General features: G+C 39.4%; 3 protein-coding genes across 5 annotated transcripts; 1 reads left to right on the top strand and 2 right to left on the bottom strand.

Annotated features, from left to right (window-relative positions):
• Positions 1–182: 182 nt before the first annotated feature.
• Positions 183–9,226, bottom strand: LOC144001975 (chemerin-like receptor 1). 3 transcript variants are annotated; one of them, XM_077496708.1, is made up of 6 exons: positions 8,645–9,226; positions 4,599–4,746; positions 3,686–3,890; positions 2,803–2,911; positions 1,666–2,370; positions 183–659 (listed from the first exon to the last, which is right to left on the bottom strand). In XM_077496708.1, the coding sequence occupies exons 5-6, from the start codon at positions 2,355–2,357 to the stop codon at positions 344–346; spliced, it is 1,008 nt and encodes a 335-aa protein (XP_077352834.1). In that variant the 5' UTR covers positions 2,358–2,370; positions 2,803–2,911; positions 3,686–3,890; positions 4,599–4,746; positions 8,645–9,226; the 3' UTR covers positions 183–343. The 3 variants fall into 3 exon arrangements, with proteins under 3 accessions (XP_077352834.1, XP_077352833.1, XP_077352835.1); XM_077496707.1 differs by having other exon boundaries at positions 4,603–4,746; XM_077496709.1 differs by lacking the exon at positions 3,686–3,890.
• On the top strand, positions 3,666–7,985 carry LOC144001978 (iron-sulfur cluster assembly scaffold protein IscU-like). The gene is made up of 5 exons (XM_077496712.1): positions 3,666–3,863; positions 5,089–5,202; positions 6,545–6,655; positions 6,756–6,834; positions 7,659–7,985. Exons 1-5 carry the CDS (start codon positions 3,762–3,764, stop codon positions 7,748–7,750), a joined length of 498 nt encoding a protein of 165 aa, XP_077352838.1. The 5' UTR covers positions 3,666–3,761; the 3' UTR covers positions 7,751–7,985.
• A 4,181-nt stretch (positions 9,227–13,407) lies between the features above and the next one.
• On the bottom strand, positions 13,408–17,165 carry tmem119b (transmembrane protein 119b). The gene is made up of 2 exons (XM_077498234.1): positions 17,051–17,165; positions 13,408–15,377 (listed from the first exon to the last, which is right to left on the bottom strand). The coding sequence occupies exon 2, from the start codon at positions 15,357–15,359 to the stop codon at positions 14,667–14,669; it is 693 nt and encodes a 230-aa protein (XP_077354360.1). The 5' UTR covers positions 15,360–15,377; positions 17,051–17,165; the 3' UTR covers positions 13,408–14,666.
• Between the last annotated feature and the right edge of the window lie 2,235 nt (positions 17,166–19,400).

Below are 19,400 nucleotides of genomic sequence, written 5' to 3'. Positions count from 1 at the left end.
AGTGATGCCGTATTTTGTAAATTCAACTCGGTGAAATATAGATAATAATAATAATAAAATAATAACAATAATGAGAAAAAATATCTGCATCATCGGGGGGCATTATTTATAGAACAATAGATAAGATATTTATTTTTTAAAAAGATTTGTGACATTTATGAATAATTAATGACATTTATGTGAAGACAGTGATCACGTTGATTTCTCACAATTAACAGCTCCATACCAATATATATTTATATATATTTGTAGCATTATTTTTTGCACAAGCCATTTCTTTTCCTGCTTCCAATCACAACACCGCTTCCCCCTTGTTTCCATACAGAAGATATCCTCGTCAGGATTAAACATTTTGCATGTTTTGCACCGACCGAGAGCGTCCTGTCCGGAAATCCTCCGCCATCAGCGACTCCAACTTTTGCGTCAGCGAGAGTCGCAAGATTTGGTTGAAGTCGTTCCCGACGAACACGTAGAGAACGGGCGACAGGAAGCTGTTGGCCGCCGCCAGGGTGGCCCCGACTTTCATGCCGGTGTGAAGAGTGTCCAGGCTGAGGCGGCTCTTCCAGGCCAACTCCAGGAGGAGGAACGTGTGGTAGGGGAGCCAGCACACGAAGAAGCAGCAGATGAGCGCCGCCATGATTTTGTAAGGCTTGCTGGATCTAAAAGGAACGACAAACGGATATGGAGGACCAAAAGAGACAACGTGAAAGAAATACATAAATACACCATTAAATAATTGAATAAAAGTGTCATTAATTCATTCAATGTGGCAAAACTGTACTTTATCGAAATAGAAGAAATATGGCTTTTTATTTTGATGTTGGTTTTGCACAACAAGAGTTGCCATGTTACGAACCACTTCAGGCCGAAGCAGTCGATTAGACAAGATTTGAGTGAATCGGGCTTTAAGCCCCGCAACTTTGACGGGCGAGTTTGACAGATTCCACAGATAAAATAAATTCACGAAACACCGCAACACAGAGACCATCAAATAATTAAATACTGTAGATGAATACATTAATAAATAGATAGATAGATAGATAGATAGATAGATAGATAGATAGATAGATAAACAAAACAATTTCATTTAAAAAAAGAATATTACGGAATAACTACTGGTATAAATTAATAAAACTATTTTGTCTTTAAAAAAAAGTATGGAATAACTACTGGTATAAATGAATAAAACAATTATTTCATCTTAAAAAAAAAAAGAAAAAAATATTACGGAATAACTACTGGTATAAATTAATAAAACTATTTTATTTTAAAAAAAAGTATGGAATAACTACTGGTATAAATGAATAAAACTATTATTTCATCTTTTTAAAAAAAGAAAAAAAATATTACGGAATAACTACTGGTATAAATTAATAAAATTATTTTATCTAAAAAAAAAAAAAAGAATATTACGGAATAACTACTGGTATAAATTAATAAAACTATTTTATCTTAAGAAAAATTATGGAATAACTACTGGTATAAATTAATACAACTATTTTATTTAAAAAAAAAAGTATGGAATAACTACTGGTATAAATGAATAAAACTATTATTTCATCTTTAAAAAAAAAAGAAAAAAAATATTACGGAATAACTACTGGTATAAATGAATAAAACTATTTCATCTTGAAAGAAATACAGGTATGGCCGGCGGTATGCCACCTGACGCTCATCCCTCGCAGCTTGGCGGCCAGCAGCGAGCTGCACGCCACGATGGCCAGGAAAGGCAGCAGGAAGCCGCAGACGAAGCGGCTCAGCGCCACCGCCCTGTGGCCGGCCGGCTCCACGTAGCCGGCGTAGCACTGGACCGCGTCGCCGCGCGCCGCCGTTTGCCTGAAGAGCAGCGAGGGCAGCGTGAGCAGCGCCGCCAGGGCCCAGCTGAGCGCCACGGCCGCCGAGGCCCCGCGGACCGTGCGGCGGTTGCGCGACCACACGGGGAAGGAGGCCACGGCGCATCGGTCGGCGCTGATCAGGACCAGCAGGAAGACGCTGCTGTACATGTTGAGGAAGAGCGCCGAGGACGCCAGCTTGCACAGCGCCGGCCCGAAGGGCCAGTGCGAGGTGAGCGCGTAGACCGCCTCCAGGGGCAGCAGGGCGCAGAAGGCCGCGTCGGAGACGGCCAGGCTCAGGTACCACGTGGTGACCACCGTCCTTTTCATCTTCCAGCCGCAGATCCAGATCACCAGCGAGTTCCCCGCCAGGCCCGCCACGCACACAAACACGTCGACGGCCACCAGGAAGGGCATCAGGGACGGGTGGCGGGCGCCCGCGCTCGGCGCGCCCCGGACGCCCGCGTCCGCCTCCGTCGCGTTGCCTGCCGCGTAATCGTCATACTCGATGTAATCCACGCTCATCTCGGATGCGCTCCTGAAATGCGACACGGGTTTGATCTGGATTTAATAACCACCACGCACACAAAAAAAAAGACGCCAATATAGCTCAAGCTAATTGCGAGACCGGGGCTCGTTGTATCACTTTTTATTTGGAGTGCGACGATATATCGGTATCGCGATAAATCGTGATACTTTGTCTCCTGATAGATTATCGATACAACCATCCAAAACAATAACAACGTGCTATTGAGAATGTTAAATGAAGATAATTTTTCAACAAACAAACATTTACCTTTCCGAATAAGGGTCAACCATCACTTTAGTAAACTTCTCATTTATTCTTACATATTTCAGCTGAGTACATTAAATTCCTGCTAATTCCTTCCCATGTAAGTTTCCAACTTTGAAAATACCCCATTTACACCCACAATCAAGAATGAGAGAGACAAAAAAAATGAATACTCACTTTGCTCGCTGGCTTGGATTGGAATTTAGAAGAAATCTCGACGCGAAGCATTTCTGCTGACTCTCATGCAACTATGCAACTTCCCATTTTCTTGTTTTCGGGCCAGTTCCTGAAAAACAAAAGCGACACAATATGAAATGTGATTTTCTTTCCAATTATCTCTTTTTTTTTATGAAGCATTCACTTTATTTTCGAAAGTAGAAGTCACACAAATTGAATCAGGAAGTTACGAAAATAAGAAATACTTGCGGGTATTTAATTAAAATAAAATGTATATTGATGATGTTTGTCCATTTCCTACCTTGTTTGATTATTGTTGATTGTGACAAATCGTGAACACGATCAGTGTCTTCACATAGATAACATTAATAAATAATATATGTGTATGAAACTGGGAGCCTTTCACATTAATCATTAGTGTGCAAGTAGTAGCTCAGTTGAAGAAAAAAAAAAAGTTGCTGACCCTTGGTTTACGTTATTAATTATTTTATTAATTAATAAAATACATAAATTCATTAATTATATTAATAAATAAATAAATTAATTATTTATTTATTTAATTATGGTCAGCGTTAAGATTTTTACATCAAAGTATCTTCGTCAGCGTTAAGATTTTTACATCAAAGTATCTTCACGTGAAACATTTGGGAACAATTGGATTCGACTGGCAAAATAGTTTAATTCTAAATGTCATTTTATGAAGAATATCGAAATATTTGCACCGTATATAAGTGCTCTTTTTTTGTTATACAATACATTAAAACAAAAAAAAAACATTTTGACAACCCGGAACTGCGCAAAATAAGCGCAGTCGTGACTGTCCCCGCCCCGCTGTAGTGACGTATGACAACGTGACCCCGTTAGCAGTTAGCCGTTAGCTTGCCTTGAAATATTGCGTGCGTTTGGAAGTGCGTCATTGCGGTCGTGTTGTGGTTGTTGTTCTCGTATCCAGCAGCAGCATGGCGGCCACTGTGGCGAACAAATGCCTCAGTCCACTCACTTTCCTCACCAGGAGGCTTTCTGTGCCAGAGTTCTTCTCGCAGTGTTGCTATCACCAGAAGGTAGATGACGACTTTCATTGTCTTTTTCTGAAAAACGAATCAGTCAGACGGCGTGACGCGTATGCATGTGATAAGTGTCACATATGCTCGTAGGTGAATTAAGAATGATTCATTTTTGTAAAAATAAATAAAATACGTTCAGTTCTGTCTCGAAATGATTTCGCATGGTTAAATGTGAAAGCGTCGCGCGAAATTATCAATTTCATAATGAGAATCGTCATCATGTAAACGTTTAATTATTGTCAATGACTAAAAATATCAAAAATGAGCTATGTTTAATAAAGACGTGGATTTGTCAAACCATTTTGTGAATAAATAGGAGAATTATTTCATTATTTAAATGTATGTTACATATAGCTGGGTTTTTTTATGTAACATTTATAGCGTGGTAGGAAAAGTAAATTTGAAAGATTTTATGAAACAAGAAAAAGCAATACAATCAGAATAATCCAGTTGCCTTGATTCAACTTTTGTGGTTTGTATTTGGATGACTTAAAGTCAACATACAAAGTTTTTATTTTTTTTTAAGCAACGTCATTAACATTTCATTAAATTGTGATAATTTCAAATTAATGACTTATGCAATTAGAAAAACGATGTTTACGTTTTTTTTAACCTCATTTACAAATGGCGCACATTTTCCTTTTATTTTTTTTTTTTTTTTAACATTTGGCTCTTAAACATGCACACTGAATGCAACTCAAAATTGAAAAAAAGTTGCGTAAGTGTAGGTACCTACAACACATCAAAATATTTTGCTGTACATATGTGGATCATGTCATGTTGCCTTGGTCACTGTGACTTGCAGAAAAGTTGAGGAGGAGGGTGGTGGGCGGGGCATCGGCGGCGGCGGCGGCGGGTCAGGTGGAGTTCAGGCTGCAGTCTGTTGTCAAGACAAAGAATGATATCCGGCCCTTAATGTGTTTATTTTCAGCTGTGCGTCATGCTGCAATGGCGTCCTTGTGTAACGGTGACCAGCAGGTCTCCATCACCATGTCAGAAGACTCTCATTATGGGGGGGAAAAAAATAAATAAAATAAAGATCACAATTATTTTTCATTGGTATTGGAATCATGATGAACAAACATGACGTCTATCCCAAGCTGCGTATACACGTTTTATGTGAATCTTCATCATTTGAAGGAACGTTCATTTTCTTATATATATGTAATGTTGTAACTGTGGATTATGAGCTAACGGCAGTTGCGTTGTGGGCGGAGTGAAGGTGGTGGATCATTACGAGAACCCGAGGAACGTGGGCACCCTGGACAAAGGCTCCAAGAAGGTGGGCACCGGCCTGGTGGGCGCGCCGGCCTGCGGAGACGTCATGAAGCTTCAGGTAACGGGTTTGGCGTCACAAATCGCACCTTAGCTAGCTAGCTAGCTTGCTTGCTGCCCGGGAGCATCCGTCGACAATCCGTAGACGGCACCGCCATCAATGCAAATATTCATTTGGAAGATTACGTTTACTATTGTGGATCAAAAGCTCTTGACTGTTTTTGTTTACAAATTGATTTTTGTTCTTATTGTGCCTCTTACAGGGAAAAAAAAATCTTAACAGTGAAAATCACCTGTTATTTTTTTTTTCAGTTTACAAAATTTTTTTTAACCATTTGTATCATGGGAAGATGATTTCGGCATGTATTATTATTATAAATTATTATTATTTTTATATATATTTTTTGCAACAAAAAAAAAAAACATGACTTAGGCAATTATTTTAAGAGGGTGACAATTTATTAATTTTCTAGTTAGTGTACATGTCCCCAATTTGTTCCCCATTTTAGTAGCGATTATTTTTATTTTACCAAAAGTAACATTTTTATTATTCATTTCATGAATAAAAAAAAAGTGTCACCTTTACTGGATTTTTTAATAACATTTTTGTGCATTTTCTGAAAATGACTCCTTGTTTAATTAAAAATAAATAAATAAAAAATAAAAATCACTGAAGATGCCTTTATATTTTAGTATTTCTTATTTTTCTTCTGGCATTTTTTAAATTAGCAATTTATTTTATTTGAATACCAAAAAAATAACTTTAAAAAAAAATAGGGTTTATTTTTACTCTTCCTTTTTGGTATCATAGTAACGTGTTCATTTTTTTTTTTTTATATAATAAATTTATTTCCCCTTGTCCAGAAAAGTTGTAATTTTTATATTATTATTATTATTATTATATCTATATATATTTTTTAATTGCAACCGTGCCCTTACCTTTTTTGGGGAAATAAATACTTCATTTTGATTGTGTTTTTTTTTTTTGTATTCTCATTACTTTGTATCTGATTCAGGGCTGCAACAAACGATTATTTTAATAATCAAGTAATCTGTACATTATTTGGTTGATTAATTGATGAATCAGTTTAAAAATAATGTTTTAATTTTCATCGCTTTTATTCCCAAAAAAAAAACTGGAGCTGATTATAAATTAGCAGTGCATACAAATAAATGAAGTATGATTGATGATTGTTTGAAAAACAGCAAAAAAAAAATGTTGATTGCGGTTTTCCAAAGTAAAAGCAAAAGTTTCATTTTGATTGGACGCAAAGATAATCCGTCTGCCATCATGGAGGTGGACAGAAATGAGCGAGTATTTATTTTTGAGCATTTTTGGGACGATGCTTAATTTGACAATGGATGACTTGCTGCACGCGTAATTTCTGGAACGTTTGTCCTAGATTGAGGTGGACGACGACGGCAAGATCGTGGACGCCCGCTTCAAGACGTTCGGCTGCGGCTCGGCCATCGCCTCCAGCTCGCTGGCCACCGAGTGGATCAAGGGCAAATCGGTGAGCGTCGGCGCCGAATGATTATTGCACAATCGTGCGCCAACGGCACACGCTGGCTCAACCGTTTTTGTTTTTGTTTTTTTTGTTTCCCTCTCCCGAGGTGGACGAAGCGCTGAGCATCAGGAACACGGACATCGCCAAAGAGCTCTGCCTGCCGCCCGTCAAACTGCACTGCTCCAGTACGGTTTGACGTCGCCTCAAAAAAAATAAGACGACACTCGGCTACAACAGCGCTCGCTTAGCTCAATGCTAACGTAGAATGGCAAACGCCATAGACGAGCTCATGGGAATTAGCATTGTGTTTTTTTGGGGGGTTTTTACAATAAAGCTACTTTCCCCACAACGCACACAAACAGAATTTCATAGTGAGACGTCTATAATTACATAAGAAACATTTTTTTACTTGTGAAAATTAGAAATTTTAAAAGTGTGCATTTGCGAATTTAAATAAACCCCATTGAGCCCCATTACATGAAAATACATTAAACTGACATGTCACATTCAACTTTAGTAATCTGAATTTAAAATATTTTTAAAAAGAATTTGAAAAATTAAACAATTTTATTTGAATTTTAGGAAGTGTGGGTTTGCAAATTTAAATAAATTCAATTGAGCTTTTTTTTTTTTTTTTTACATTAAAATAAATTAAAGTAACATTTCACATTCAACTTTAGAACCTAAAATATAAAAAAAAAAAAAAATGAAAAAATTAAATAATTTTATTTGAATTTTAGGAAGTGTGCATTTACAAATTTAAATAAATTCCATTGAGATTTTTACATTAAAATTAATTATGGTGACATATCACATTCAACTTTTGAATCTGAATTTAAAATATTTAAAAAATAATTGAAAAATTAAACAATTTGATTTGAATTTTAGGAAGTGTGCATTTACAAATTTTAAATAAATTTCATTGAGCGTTTTACATAAAAAAAATTGACATATTTATTAAATAAAAATAATAATAAAAAAAGCGTCTCTCTCTCTCTCTCTCTTCTAGTGCTGGCCGAGGACGCCATCAAGGCAGCGCTGGCCGACTATCGCCTGAAGCAGCAAGACGACCAGCAGGTGGCGGCCCAGGCCTCCAATTGAGCGCCGTTTGGCACTTGCTGCCACCTGCTGACCAACCGCAGCTTCATCCCGACGTCACGTCAACTTTAGCCTGTCACGCAAAACGCACAATGTTGCCGCTTGGAGTTTGTTGTTCATGTGTTCGCCGCATGGTTGTTAATTAATATGATGATGATGATGTAATCAAGCACCAATGAGTGAAGTGATAGATTATAGCGATGTATTTCAACATTCAAATAAAAACGAGTCAAAAAGCTCTGAGATGTGTGCCTGCGATGAAACGAGGTCATTTTGGAAGCATCAACATTCATTCATTCACTGGCGGCCATTTTAACTGAAGCATGCTCCTTAGCTCCCCTCCCGGCTGTTTTACTGGATTTCGACTGATTGCAAAATGGCCCTTGGCTGATCTCTTATACTCAGCTGCCACCTGTTGGCTGTTTTTTTTTTTTTTTTTTTGCAATAACTGCCAATTTAAGCGCCCTCTTCAGGTCAGAAGCTGCATCAAAGCCTCCTCTAGCATTTAAAAAAAAGAAAAGAAAGTATAAATACGTTTTTGGGAGTGAAGGACACAGTATGAAAAACATACTTTTTTGGGTGGTTTTCAAACTAGGGTTAAGGTTTTGAAGTAGGATTGTAAATGAGGGTTAGGTTTCAAATTTTTTTTTTTTTTTTTTAAACTTGTTTGTATTCCAAACTGGGGTTCAACTCCAGTTAGGTTTTCCAACCAGGAGTTTGGAATGGGCGGGGCCACACCCTCCAGTGACCAATTTTTGTAATTATTGGAAAAAAATATTGAAAATAAATCACGTCATGCTCGAACCGCGAGTCGCTGGCATTCACTATTTTACTCATTTCAAAGCACTAAAACAGCTGGTGGAAAAGACAGCAACAACAAAGAGACAAAAACTTAACTGAGCAGATGGTCTGGACCGTCCCCGCCGGGGTTCTAGACTTGTTGTGCCGGTCCGCTTTGGCTCGTCACGAGATCCATCAGCGCTTGACTTCTGGTCTGGGGTCGCAGCACGTGTGGGACGGCGTACGAACGGCCTCCCCCAGGGAGGAATTTACAAAAACATTCATTGACTCATTGGGCCATTTCCAGCAGTAAAAATAACTTTTAATGAACATATTTTGTCCAGAATGAATTTGATAACTTCATTATTTTTCTTGTACAATCAATATTTGAAAACTCAGTGATTAGCATTTAGCTGTACGGATTTTACTTTTTAGCTGTGTAATTTAATTTCTTTTGTTTGACAGTAAACTTCACGTGGGCGTGGCAATAATCAGCTTGAAGTCTGCTTATTTTTTTTATTTTTTCACTGTCGCTTGCTTGCTGGGAAGTGAGTTTATTTCAGTTTGATTTTTTTTAAATTGCTTTCCTCTGACTTAGACCTTTTAGACCACTTGTTGATCGCGTTTAACTATACCATAAACACATGTTGGAAAGATTCAGAAAGCAAACATTTGAAAGTATCAACATCGAAAAAAAAAAAAAAACTAGAGCTGCGAGCAGCTATAAAGGGCCCTCGCAACCCGGGCCACGTTGGGGTATTTGCACGTCGGGGTACTGGCATGTTGGGGTACTGTCAAATAGGAAACCATCTAAATTTTAAACGTTTTTGCCATGCTTTGTGTTTGTAAAGTTTCATGGAAAGGCCAAAAATGATGCACAATTAACAAAATAAAATCAAAATGGATTGGCACATGGCTATATAGAATACTTTTTGAATATATTAGGCATGCCTGCCAATATTCACACATCTAGCTGAATCATATAATCGGAAAGACTTCATAAAAATGTCTAGAGGGCGCTATTGAAGCATTTATTGCAAATTTAATAAGAAATCTCTAAAATATTCATGCTTATGACAAGCCTGATGTGTGTGTAAAGTTTCATGAGTTTTTGCACATGTTTAGACCAAAAAAAAAAAGCAGCATTTTACTTGGCAAACAATGCATCGCCATGAAACGGCGTGGGACAAAATAAATAACTTTCGATAACTTTGTATCTTAAACATCTTAAGATGAAGCACACCAAGTTTGAAGACAGTCGGATAAATTTTGTAGGAGGAGTTCGTTAAAATATGACCCCTAAAAAAGGCCACAAAAAATGGCTACAAATCCCAACGTAAATCAAAATGGCGGACTTCCTGTTTGTTTTGGAAGATGGTTCCAAGAGACTATTTTGTACATCGTGGGCTCTTATGTATGCCTCTAAATTATCATAGCGCTAGGTGAAACGTACAACCGGGAATGCTTCGTTAAAGAGGAGTTTTTTACCTCAAAATGTGATGACCGGCCCCTACGGGACTTCCTGTTGGGTTTAGCACATGGCACCAAGAGACTTTTTTGTACATTGTGGGCTGTTAAATTTGTCTCCAAATTTTCGTAGCTCTAGCTGCTTCGTACAACTGTGAATGCTTCATTAAGAGGGAATTTTTTCCTTTGCAAACTGTGCATGCCACGGCAACAGCGTGCGACGAAATAAAAAGCTTTCAATAACTTTTCATCTTCAACATTTTAAGATGAATCACACCAAGTTTGGAGATGATCGGATAAACTCTGTAGGAGGAGTTCGTTAAAATAAGACCCCTATGAAATGGCCCAAAAAATGGCAACACGTTCCAAAGTAAATCAAAATGGCGGACTTCCTGTTCGGTTTAGCATATGGTTCAAAAAGAGTTTTTTGTACCTTGAGGGCTGTTACATATGTCTTCAAATGTTGGTAACTCTAGGTGAAATGTACAGCCGGGAATGCTTCATTAAATAAGAATTTTGAAACACAAAATTTGATGCCTCGCCTCTGGCGGACTTCCTGTTAGGTTTAGCATATGGTTCAAAAAGAGTTTTTTGTAGATCATAGTCTGTTACATATGTGTACCAATTTTCGTGGCTCTCAATTAAACGTACCACGGCAATGCTTTGTTAAGTAAGAATTTTGAAACTGTAAATTTGATGCCCCGCCACCGTCATATAGTATGTCAAAAACTTTAGATTTTTTACCATGATGTTGTCCCAGGTGTTGAGATGGTACAGCCCAAGTTTGAAGTCAATCGGGTTAACCGTGTAGGAGAAGCGGGCAAAAGTATGACCCCTGTAAATGTGCAAAAATGGGCCAAAATTGGACATTCAAATACTCATACCTCACTTCCTGTCTATTTTAGGGTACACATATCAAAGAGGTTTTTGTTCATCTGGATGTGCTACAGGTGCCACACAATTTTCGTAGCCATAGGACAATCGTAGCGGGACAGGGATCCGTTAAACCTATGTAGGTGGCGCTACAGAGCCATTTTTCTGTTATCATGTATGGCGACTTTAAAATATCAAATTTTTCGCCAGGCCCGATCTCCGTGTAAAGTTCGGTGAGTTTTCGTTCATGTTTAGTGCCTCAAAAATGTGGTTGTTTGCGGAAAAGAATAATAACAAAGAAAAAGAAGAAGAAGAATAATAACTAGAGCTGCGAGCAGCTATAAAGGGCCCTCGCAACCCGGACCACGTTGGGGTACTTGCACGTCGGGGTACTGGCACGTTGGGGTACTGTCAAATAGGACAAGGACCATCTAAAATGTTTTTGACAAGCCTTGTATGTGCAAAGTTTAATCAAAACGCAAAATATGGTGTGCAATTCCCAAAATAAATTCAAAATGGCGGACTTCCTTTTAGGTTTAGCATACGGCTACAGAATACTTTTTGTAGGTCTTAAGCTAATAGGTATGCCTCCCAGTTTTCACAAATCTAGGTCAAGTCATCTTTAGTTGTGTATCGCTTGAATCATACAATTGGAAATGCTCCATAAAAATGCATAGGGGGCGCTATTGAGCACAACGTTGGGTTACTTGCACGTCAGGGTACTGGCACGTTGGGGTACTGTTACATGGAACAAGGACCATTTAAAATGTTAGTTTTTTCCATGCCTTGTCTGTGCAAAGTTTAAAGAAAGAGGCCAAAAATGATGTATAATTCCCAAAATAAAATCAAAATAGCGGACTTCCTCTTTGGTTTGGCAAATGGCTACATAATACTTTTTTGTAGGTATTAGGCTGATAGGGGTCTGTCCTAATTTTCACAAATCTAGCAGAATCATACAATCGGAAATACTTCATAAAAATGTCTAGAGGGCGCTATTTATTGCAAATTGCACAATAAATCTCTAAAAATTCATGTTCATGACAAGTCTGATGTGTTTGCAAAGTTTCATAAGTTTTCACACATGTATAGATAAAAAAACAAAGCAGCACTTCACTTGGCAAACTGCATCGCTATAGCAGCAGCGTGCGACAAAATAAAAAACTTTTGATAACTTTGCATCTTAAACATCTTAAGATGAAACACACCAAGTTTGAAGACGGTCGGATGAACTTTGTACGAGGAGTTCGTTAAAATATGACAACTGAAAAAGGCCACAAAAAATGGCAACAAATCCCATCGTAAATCAAAATGGCAGACTTCCTGTTTGGTTTATCACATGGTTCCAAGAGACTTTTTTGTACATCGTGGGCTCTTATGTATGCCTGCAAATTATCATCGCGCTAGGTGAAACGTACAACCGGGAATGCTTCGTTAAAGAGGAGTTTTCTAGCTCAAAATGTGATGCCCGGCCCCTGGGGGACTTCCTGTTGGGTTTAGCACATGGCACCAAGAGACTTTTTTGTACACTGTGGGCTGTTACATATGTCTACAATTTTTTGTAGCTCTAGCTACTTCGTACAACTGGGAATGCTTCAGTAAGAGGGATTTTTTTCCTTTGCAAAAAGTGCATGCCACGACAACAGCGTGCGACGAAATAAAGAGCTTTCAATAACTTTTCATCCTCAACATCTTAAGATGAGTCACACCAAGTTTGAAGATGATCGGATAAACTCTGTAGGAGGAGTTCGTTAAAATATGACCCCTATGAAATGGCCCAAAAAATGGCAACACATTCCAAAGTAAATAAAAATGGCGGACATCCTGTTAGGTTTAGCATATGGTTCAAAAAGAGTTTTTTGTACCTCGAGGGCTGTTATATACCTCTACAAATTTTGGTAACTCTAGGTGAAACGTACAGCCGGGTATGCTTTGTTAAAGAGGAGTTTTTTAGCTTAAAATGTGATGCCCGGCCCCTGGGGGACTTCCTGTTGGGTTTAGCACAGGGCACCAAGAGACTTTTTTGTACATCTTGGGCTGTTACATATGTCTACAAATTTTCGTAGCTCTAGATGCTTCGTACAACTGGCAATGCTTCTTTCAGGATATTTTTTTTCCTTTGCAAACAGTGCATGCCATGACAACAGCGTGCGACGAAATACAAAGCTTTCAATAAATTTTCATCTTCAACATCTTAAGATGAATCACACCAAGTTTGAAGATGATCGGATAAACACTGTAGGAGGAGTTCGTTAAAATAAGACCCCAATGAAATGGCCAAAAAAATGGCAACACGTTCCAAAATAAATCAAAATGGCGGACTTCCTGTGAGGTTTAGCATATGGTTCAAAAAGAGTTTTTTGTAGGTCATAGCCTGTTACATATGTGTACAAATTTTCGTAGCTCTAGATTAAACGTACAACCGGCAATGCTTCATGAAGTAAGAATTTTTAAACTCTAAATTTGATGCGTCGCCGACGTCATATAGTATATCAAAAACTTTAGATTTTTTACAATGATGTTGTCCCAGGTGTTGAGATGGTCCATCCCAAGTTTGAAGTTAATCGGGTTAACCGTGTAGGAGAAGCGGGCAAAAGTATGACCCCTGTAAATGTGCAAAACTGGGCCAAAATTGGACAGTCAGATGATCATACCTCACTTTCTGTCTATTTTAGGGTACACACATCAAAGAGGTTTTTGTTCATCTGGATGTGCTACGGGTGCCACACAATTTTCGTCGCCATAGGACAATCGTAGCGGGACAGGGATCCGTTTAACCTATGTAGGTGGCGCTATGGAGCCATTTTTCTGTTATCATGTATGGCGACTTTAAAATATCAAATTTTTCGCCAGGCCTGATGTGCGTGTAAAGTTTGGTGAGTTTTCGTTCACGTTTAGCGTCTCAAAAATGCGATTGTTTGCGGAGAAGAATAATAATAAGAATAATAATAATAAGAAGAATTCCTACAAAAACAATAGGGCCTCGCAGCGGCACCGCCGCCGCCGCTGCTCGGGCCCTAATAAGAATTCCTTCAGGAACAATAGGGACCTCGCAGCGGTCGCTGCTCGGGCCCTAAAAACAAAAAATGGTCTAGAAAAAAAAAACATTCATGTGCTGCTAGCTAAAGCTACCTCCGAACCGCTAGCCCCGCCCAGATCGTACCGGGGTCGCCTAACCGAACACGTCCTGCTACAGGATTGGCTGGAAATGATCCAGTTGACGTCAAATATTGGAAAGAAAATGTTAAGGATGTCATTTAAAATACAAAATGTACGGACTGAAATGATAAAAACGTAAATAAACACAAGAATATAAACGCAAAATATATTGAAGAAATAATAAAATAGATTGACTAAATGATACACAAAATAATTGTCTCAGATGTGACAAAGATCATCAGTTTAGATTGTTGATGTGTTCCTATTATCATTAAGACTGTTTTTTTGTTATTGATTTGTGAACAGTTAAAAAAGAAAACAAACCAAAGCCGAAGCTAACTTCGTTAGCGCTGCTGTACTGACGTCACCGGCAAGCCGAAGGCGCTTCAATCCATTTTTTTTTCTACTCTTAAAGTATCATGCTTTTATATTTTTAGGTTCATTGACATTTTTACAATTTTAGTCCATAAATGTTGTTTTGAACAATTTTAAACCTACAATCCTGTAGTGACGTCATCTGCAGGCGACCCCGGTCACATCTTACACTGACAGCGACACCGGTTCATCATTAGTTTACAAAACAAACAAACTGAAAACGTCCTTTAAAGCTTCGAAGTTTGTCCAAAACTGTTTGCATCCCGTTCTAGAAGGCTGTTTTCTCCCCGGCGATGAGCTGAAGAGTGGCCGAGTCGTTGTGAAGATGCAAAGACGGAGGTCGCAGATTCTTGCTCGTCGGTGCCTCCTGGGTCTCATCTTCAGGCTTCTCCGCTGCGGCGCCCCCTCCTGGTGATGGTCCGACCGCCTCGCCGGCCTTCCCCACCACGAGACCCGGCGGCGGCGGCGGCGGCGACGTCTCTCTCTTGTCGGACTCGGAGGCGTCCTCCCGGGTTTTGGTGGGCGTCCTCAGGCTCTTAGCCGCCCTCACGATGTCGGCGTGGAGCTGCTTGTGCGAATCGGTCAGTTCGGTTTCCCGGTCGCTCGCGGCCGCCGCCGCCGCCGCCTTCTCCGGAAGTTCGTAAAAGCCGCTCGCCCCGCCGCTCTTGTCCCGCTGGTCCACGTACATCTTGGCGGGGTACGACGATGGGAAGTAGGCGTTGAGTTTCCGCCGCCGCGTCAGGTAAACGGCTCCGCAGAAGACCAGAAGCACAATCAGCACCAGGGATGCAACCGCCACCACGACCAGGAACATATTGTGTCGCATGAAGTCCGCCACTTGGCCCAGCAGCAAGTCCGGCGTCGTGGGCTGGTGGTCCGAGGGCGTGCTGGAGGTCGTGATGTTGTCCGCTTCTTCGAGGTCGGTGCTGCCCTCGGCCGAGTTGTCCAAAAGCAATTTCATTATTTTTCACTCGACGATCTGGCGACGACAACAACAACAACAAAACGGTCACGTCGCCGGACTTTCATTTCACGCGAAATAAAAGAAGACGTCACGGACAAAAAAAAAAAAAAAAAGCTATGATGTTGGAATTATTGCATGACGACACATCTTTGATTGGTCATCCGAAGTCAAACCTAAACGATCGTTTTGAAGTAAAGTACAAATGCTTTGTTACTCTACTTTAAAGGAGTCAACCATTTTTTTCAAACTTGACATCAGCGAATTCGCCTAAAAAGTGTCCATCTTCCTGTTTAATTTCTTTTATGGGTCATTGAGTATTTGTTGCACATCCTAAGTTGTTTTAATAGATGAACACCAAATTTCATGGCATGGGGTGAAACTTGTGATGTCGCAGTGGCGCTCCTGCCATTAGGCGGATTAGGCGGATGGTAGGGGGCGCTTGTGAGCAAAAAAGGGCGACGGAGAAAGGAGAAGTTTTTTTTTTTTTAATCCCCAAAAGCAGTTCTGGGGAGCACTGCTCATTCACGTATTTACATATGTTATGTATAACATACAGATTTCACCAGTAAGAAATGTAAATATATGCCGAGGGTACCATGGTGACATGCACTTTTTTTTTTCTTTTTTTTTAATACCACTTCAAAACAAAATGACCAACTTATTACATTTTTTTGTAAAGTTTTTTTGTCGGCTCCGTTATGATAGAAAAACTCAACTGGTGATGAAGAGGCTCTTTTTCTGACTGTCCAAAATGAATTAATTGGCCTTTTACAACAAAAAAAAAAAAAGGCTGATTTTTGTTCAATTTGGTGGCAGTTGTCCTTGACTTTTTTTGTTTTGTTTGTGTGCGTGTTGTCATCATAGAAATGCTCACCCAATTTCATGATGGTCAGGGAAACTGGTGCAAAATTTCCCATCAGTGAATATGCCCAAAAATTCCACTTCAAACCAAAATGACCAACTTCCTGTTTAATTTTTTGTATGGGTCCTTGACACTTTTTTTGTGCGTCTTGTTGTAATAGATGTGAACATCAAATTTCATGGTGACATGGGCTTTTTTGTTGTTCTTTTTTTTACAGGTAGCACTGATTGAATTTGTTTAATTTGTTGCACGGGTCCGTGAGACTTTTTTTTTTTTTTTTGTGGGGCCCGTTATGATAGACAAATTAGACATGTACCTCCAATTTATTGTTGATCGGTCAAACTGCTTTCTGACTTATAATCTTGCTTGGTAAACTTGTCTAGTTTGCTTAAATGTGACTTTTTATATATTTTGGGGATCTTTTCCTGTCGTTTTTTTTTTCCCGCAGTCTGTGTTCCAGCCAAGCCAAGTGAAACTTTATCTGGCCAAGGGGGCTGAGTTGACTTTTTTTTTTTTTTTTTTTTCCCCTTACCCCCACATACACATGCATGTGTAGTGTAATGTGATACACACATTCAAATGGAAAGCTTTTTATTTTTGTTTGTTTAACTGGTGAAATGTACTAAACTCGTCGACATTTATTTAACCAGTTAAAAAAAAAAGAAGAAGAAAAGAAAAAGCTCCAATATCCTCACATTTGAAGCTCCCTTGAAAGCATCACCGTAAGGAGTTGGCGGTCTCCCAACTGTTGGTGCTGCGTTCAAGGACGTCGTTTATTTTTTAATTTATCCCGAGAGCTGTATGACGGATGGAAATCGATACTCACCAGCCACCACCGACGTAGAAGAAGAAGAAGAAGAAGAAGAAGAGTCCCTGTAGCTCCGATGAAAGTCCAAACTTGAACGGCGAGCGTTGCAAAGTGGTCCACATGTGCGGAATGGTCCAGACGCCGACCTCCCTCCCTCTTTTTTTTTTTCCCCCTCCCTCCTTCTTCATCGGCACTCCTCCCCCCGTCCCGTCCCGTCTCGTCTCGTCCGGTCGACACAGATTGTTCTCGTTAGCCAGGCAGGACGTTTACATGATTGAGCTGCCGAGGTGGAGGTAGGAGGGAAACTAGTTGGGCTGGGGGGGACGACGACACACATATCGACTCACTTCACAGGCAGATTACGTTCCCCTTCATCTGATCATTCGTGTGGATTTTAAACATAGAAGGGCCAAAACATTCCTCATGAAAATTAAATTGCACTAAAAAAATAAATAAAATAAAAACTAGCCACCAGAGGGTGCTAGAGCTGCACAAATGAAAAATCAACCTTATATTTTTAATATCACGATATCGCGCTTATCGTTACATCCCTACTTTTTTGATTATGGCCATTTTTTATTTTTTTTTTATTATTTTGTCCGCATTACTTGACCAAACCCACGAGACAGTGAGGTGAGCAATGCGAGCCCGAAGACTCATATGGACGGACAAAATGGTCGCTTTTCAAAAACAGTTTGTATCTTTTTTTTTCTGACAACATACTACAAATCCAAATGCCATGTTTAGACAGCATATTATTGCAAATATTTTTTTTTTACATTTTAACGTTCATCGTGTTGCTTCGTCATGCAGACATTTTTGTAACGTTTTGAACTTGGCACTCGTGTTAAAAGCCTTCAAATTGTTCTCCCCCAAAATGAACAAATTCAGGTCAGGCAGCGGCGACGGCGGCTAATGCAGGAAGAGGTTAATGTTTCCTGTGTGGACAACCTCCAGAATGGGGGTTGGAAAAAAAAAAAAAAAAAAAAAAAAGGTGCAATGGAGGGAGAGTGAGTGCAGACCATCGGAAACAATGCAGCCCTGATTTTTTTTTCCAGTCCCGCATTTGACACTTTATATGGTCATCACGAGCGAGACGTTGTTGACTTGCGAGTCTGGATTGTGTCGCCGACACCTCCTGAGGTCGTCGTGAGCGTTCCGCCATTTTCTTTTGGAAAGGACGTCAACGCGTGACGAGTGAAAGCGGCGACAAACGACGACAAACGACGGATTTGGATCGTGTCAATTCGCCATGTACAATTAGTACCTTTAAAATGTCATTTTTTATTCTTGCTGTCGACGGATGATGACATCATCTGTGCTAACGACCAATCATGGCTCAGTTTGCTGACCAAACCCAGAAAACAGGTGAGCCATGATTGGTCGCCTCCTACTTCCTCAGCACAGGTGATGTCATCATCAGTCGACAGCAAGTAGAAAAATGACTTTTTAAAAGTGATTAATTGTGCATGGAAAATAACGAAGTTATGAAAATCATTCTGGGCAAATTATGAACTTTTCACTGCTGAAAATTGTTCAACGAGTCAAGTATCCCTTTAATGGTAACGAATCATGGCAAATGCTAAAGATGCGCTAATGAAACTAGCATAGAAATTGTGCTTGTTATTAGGGATGTAACGATATCGTAACATCACGATACGATATCACAATATATGAATCACGGTACGGTAATTATCACGATATTGTGGGGAGGTTGGCGAATCAAAAAAAGATCACAATATTGTAAAAAAAACCAAAACAAAAAAACCCCACAATATTGTGCTTTTGTACAATACAGAAATGAAAAATATTAAATTATTAAAACATAAATATATATATTGAGACACTTTCTAATGCAAGCACAAAATTACGTTCCCCTTCATCTTACCATCAGCGTAGATTTTAAAACATAGTAGGCCCAAAACATGCCTTGTGAAAATTAAACTGTACGAAAAAAAAAAAATTAGCCACCGGAGGGTGCTAGAACTGAACAAATGGAAATCAACCGATTCTTTTGACAGATATGCTGCTATGAATATCTTGACGCAGACGATATATTGCGGCAGTTTTGACATCGCGATATCGCTGGTGTCGTTACATCCCTGTTTGTTGTTATAGATGGAATCTTGAGGATTCAAAATGGCAACTTCATTTCCGCAGCCCTCGGCTGAAGGCTTTGATGCAGCCTCTGAACTGACAAGAATGGTAATGGCAATGGTAGTTGTTACTAGTGATAGACCGATATGGTTTTTTCAAGGCCGATACCGAGACAGATTATTCGTAAACAAGGAGACCGATAACCGATATTTCAAGCCGATATTCAATTTGCAATATAATAGAACAAATATATATATAAAAACAATATTGA

Source organism: Festucalex cinctus, chromosome 15 (assembly GCF_051991245.1).
Source record: "Festucalex cinctus isolate MCC-2025b chromosome 15, RoL_Fcin_1.0, whole genome shotgun sequence".
NCBI lineage: Eukaryota > Metazoa > Chordata > Actinopteri > Syngnathiformes > Syngnathidae > Festucalex > Festucalex cinctus.
The sequence above is the reverse complement of the archived record's forward strand: the minus strand, read 5'-3'. Positions and strand labels throughout refer to the sequence as shown.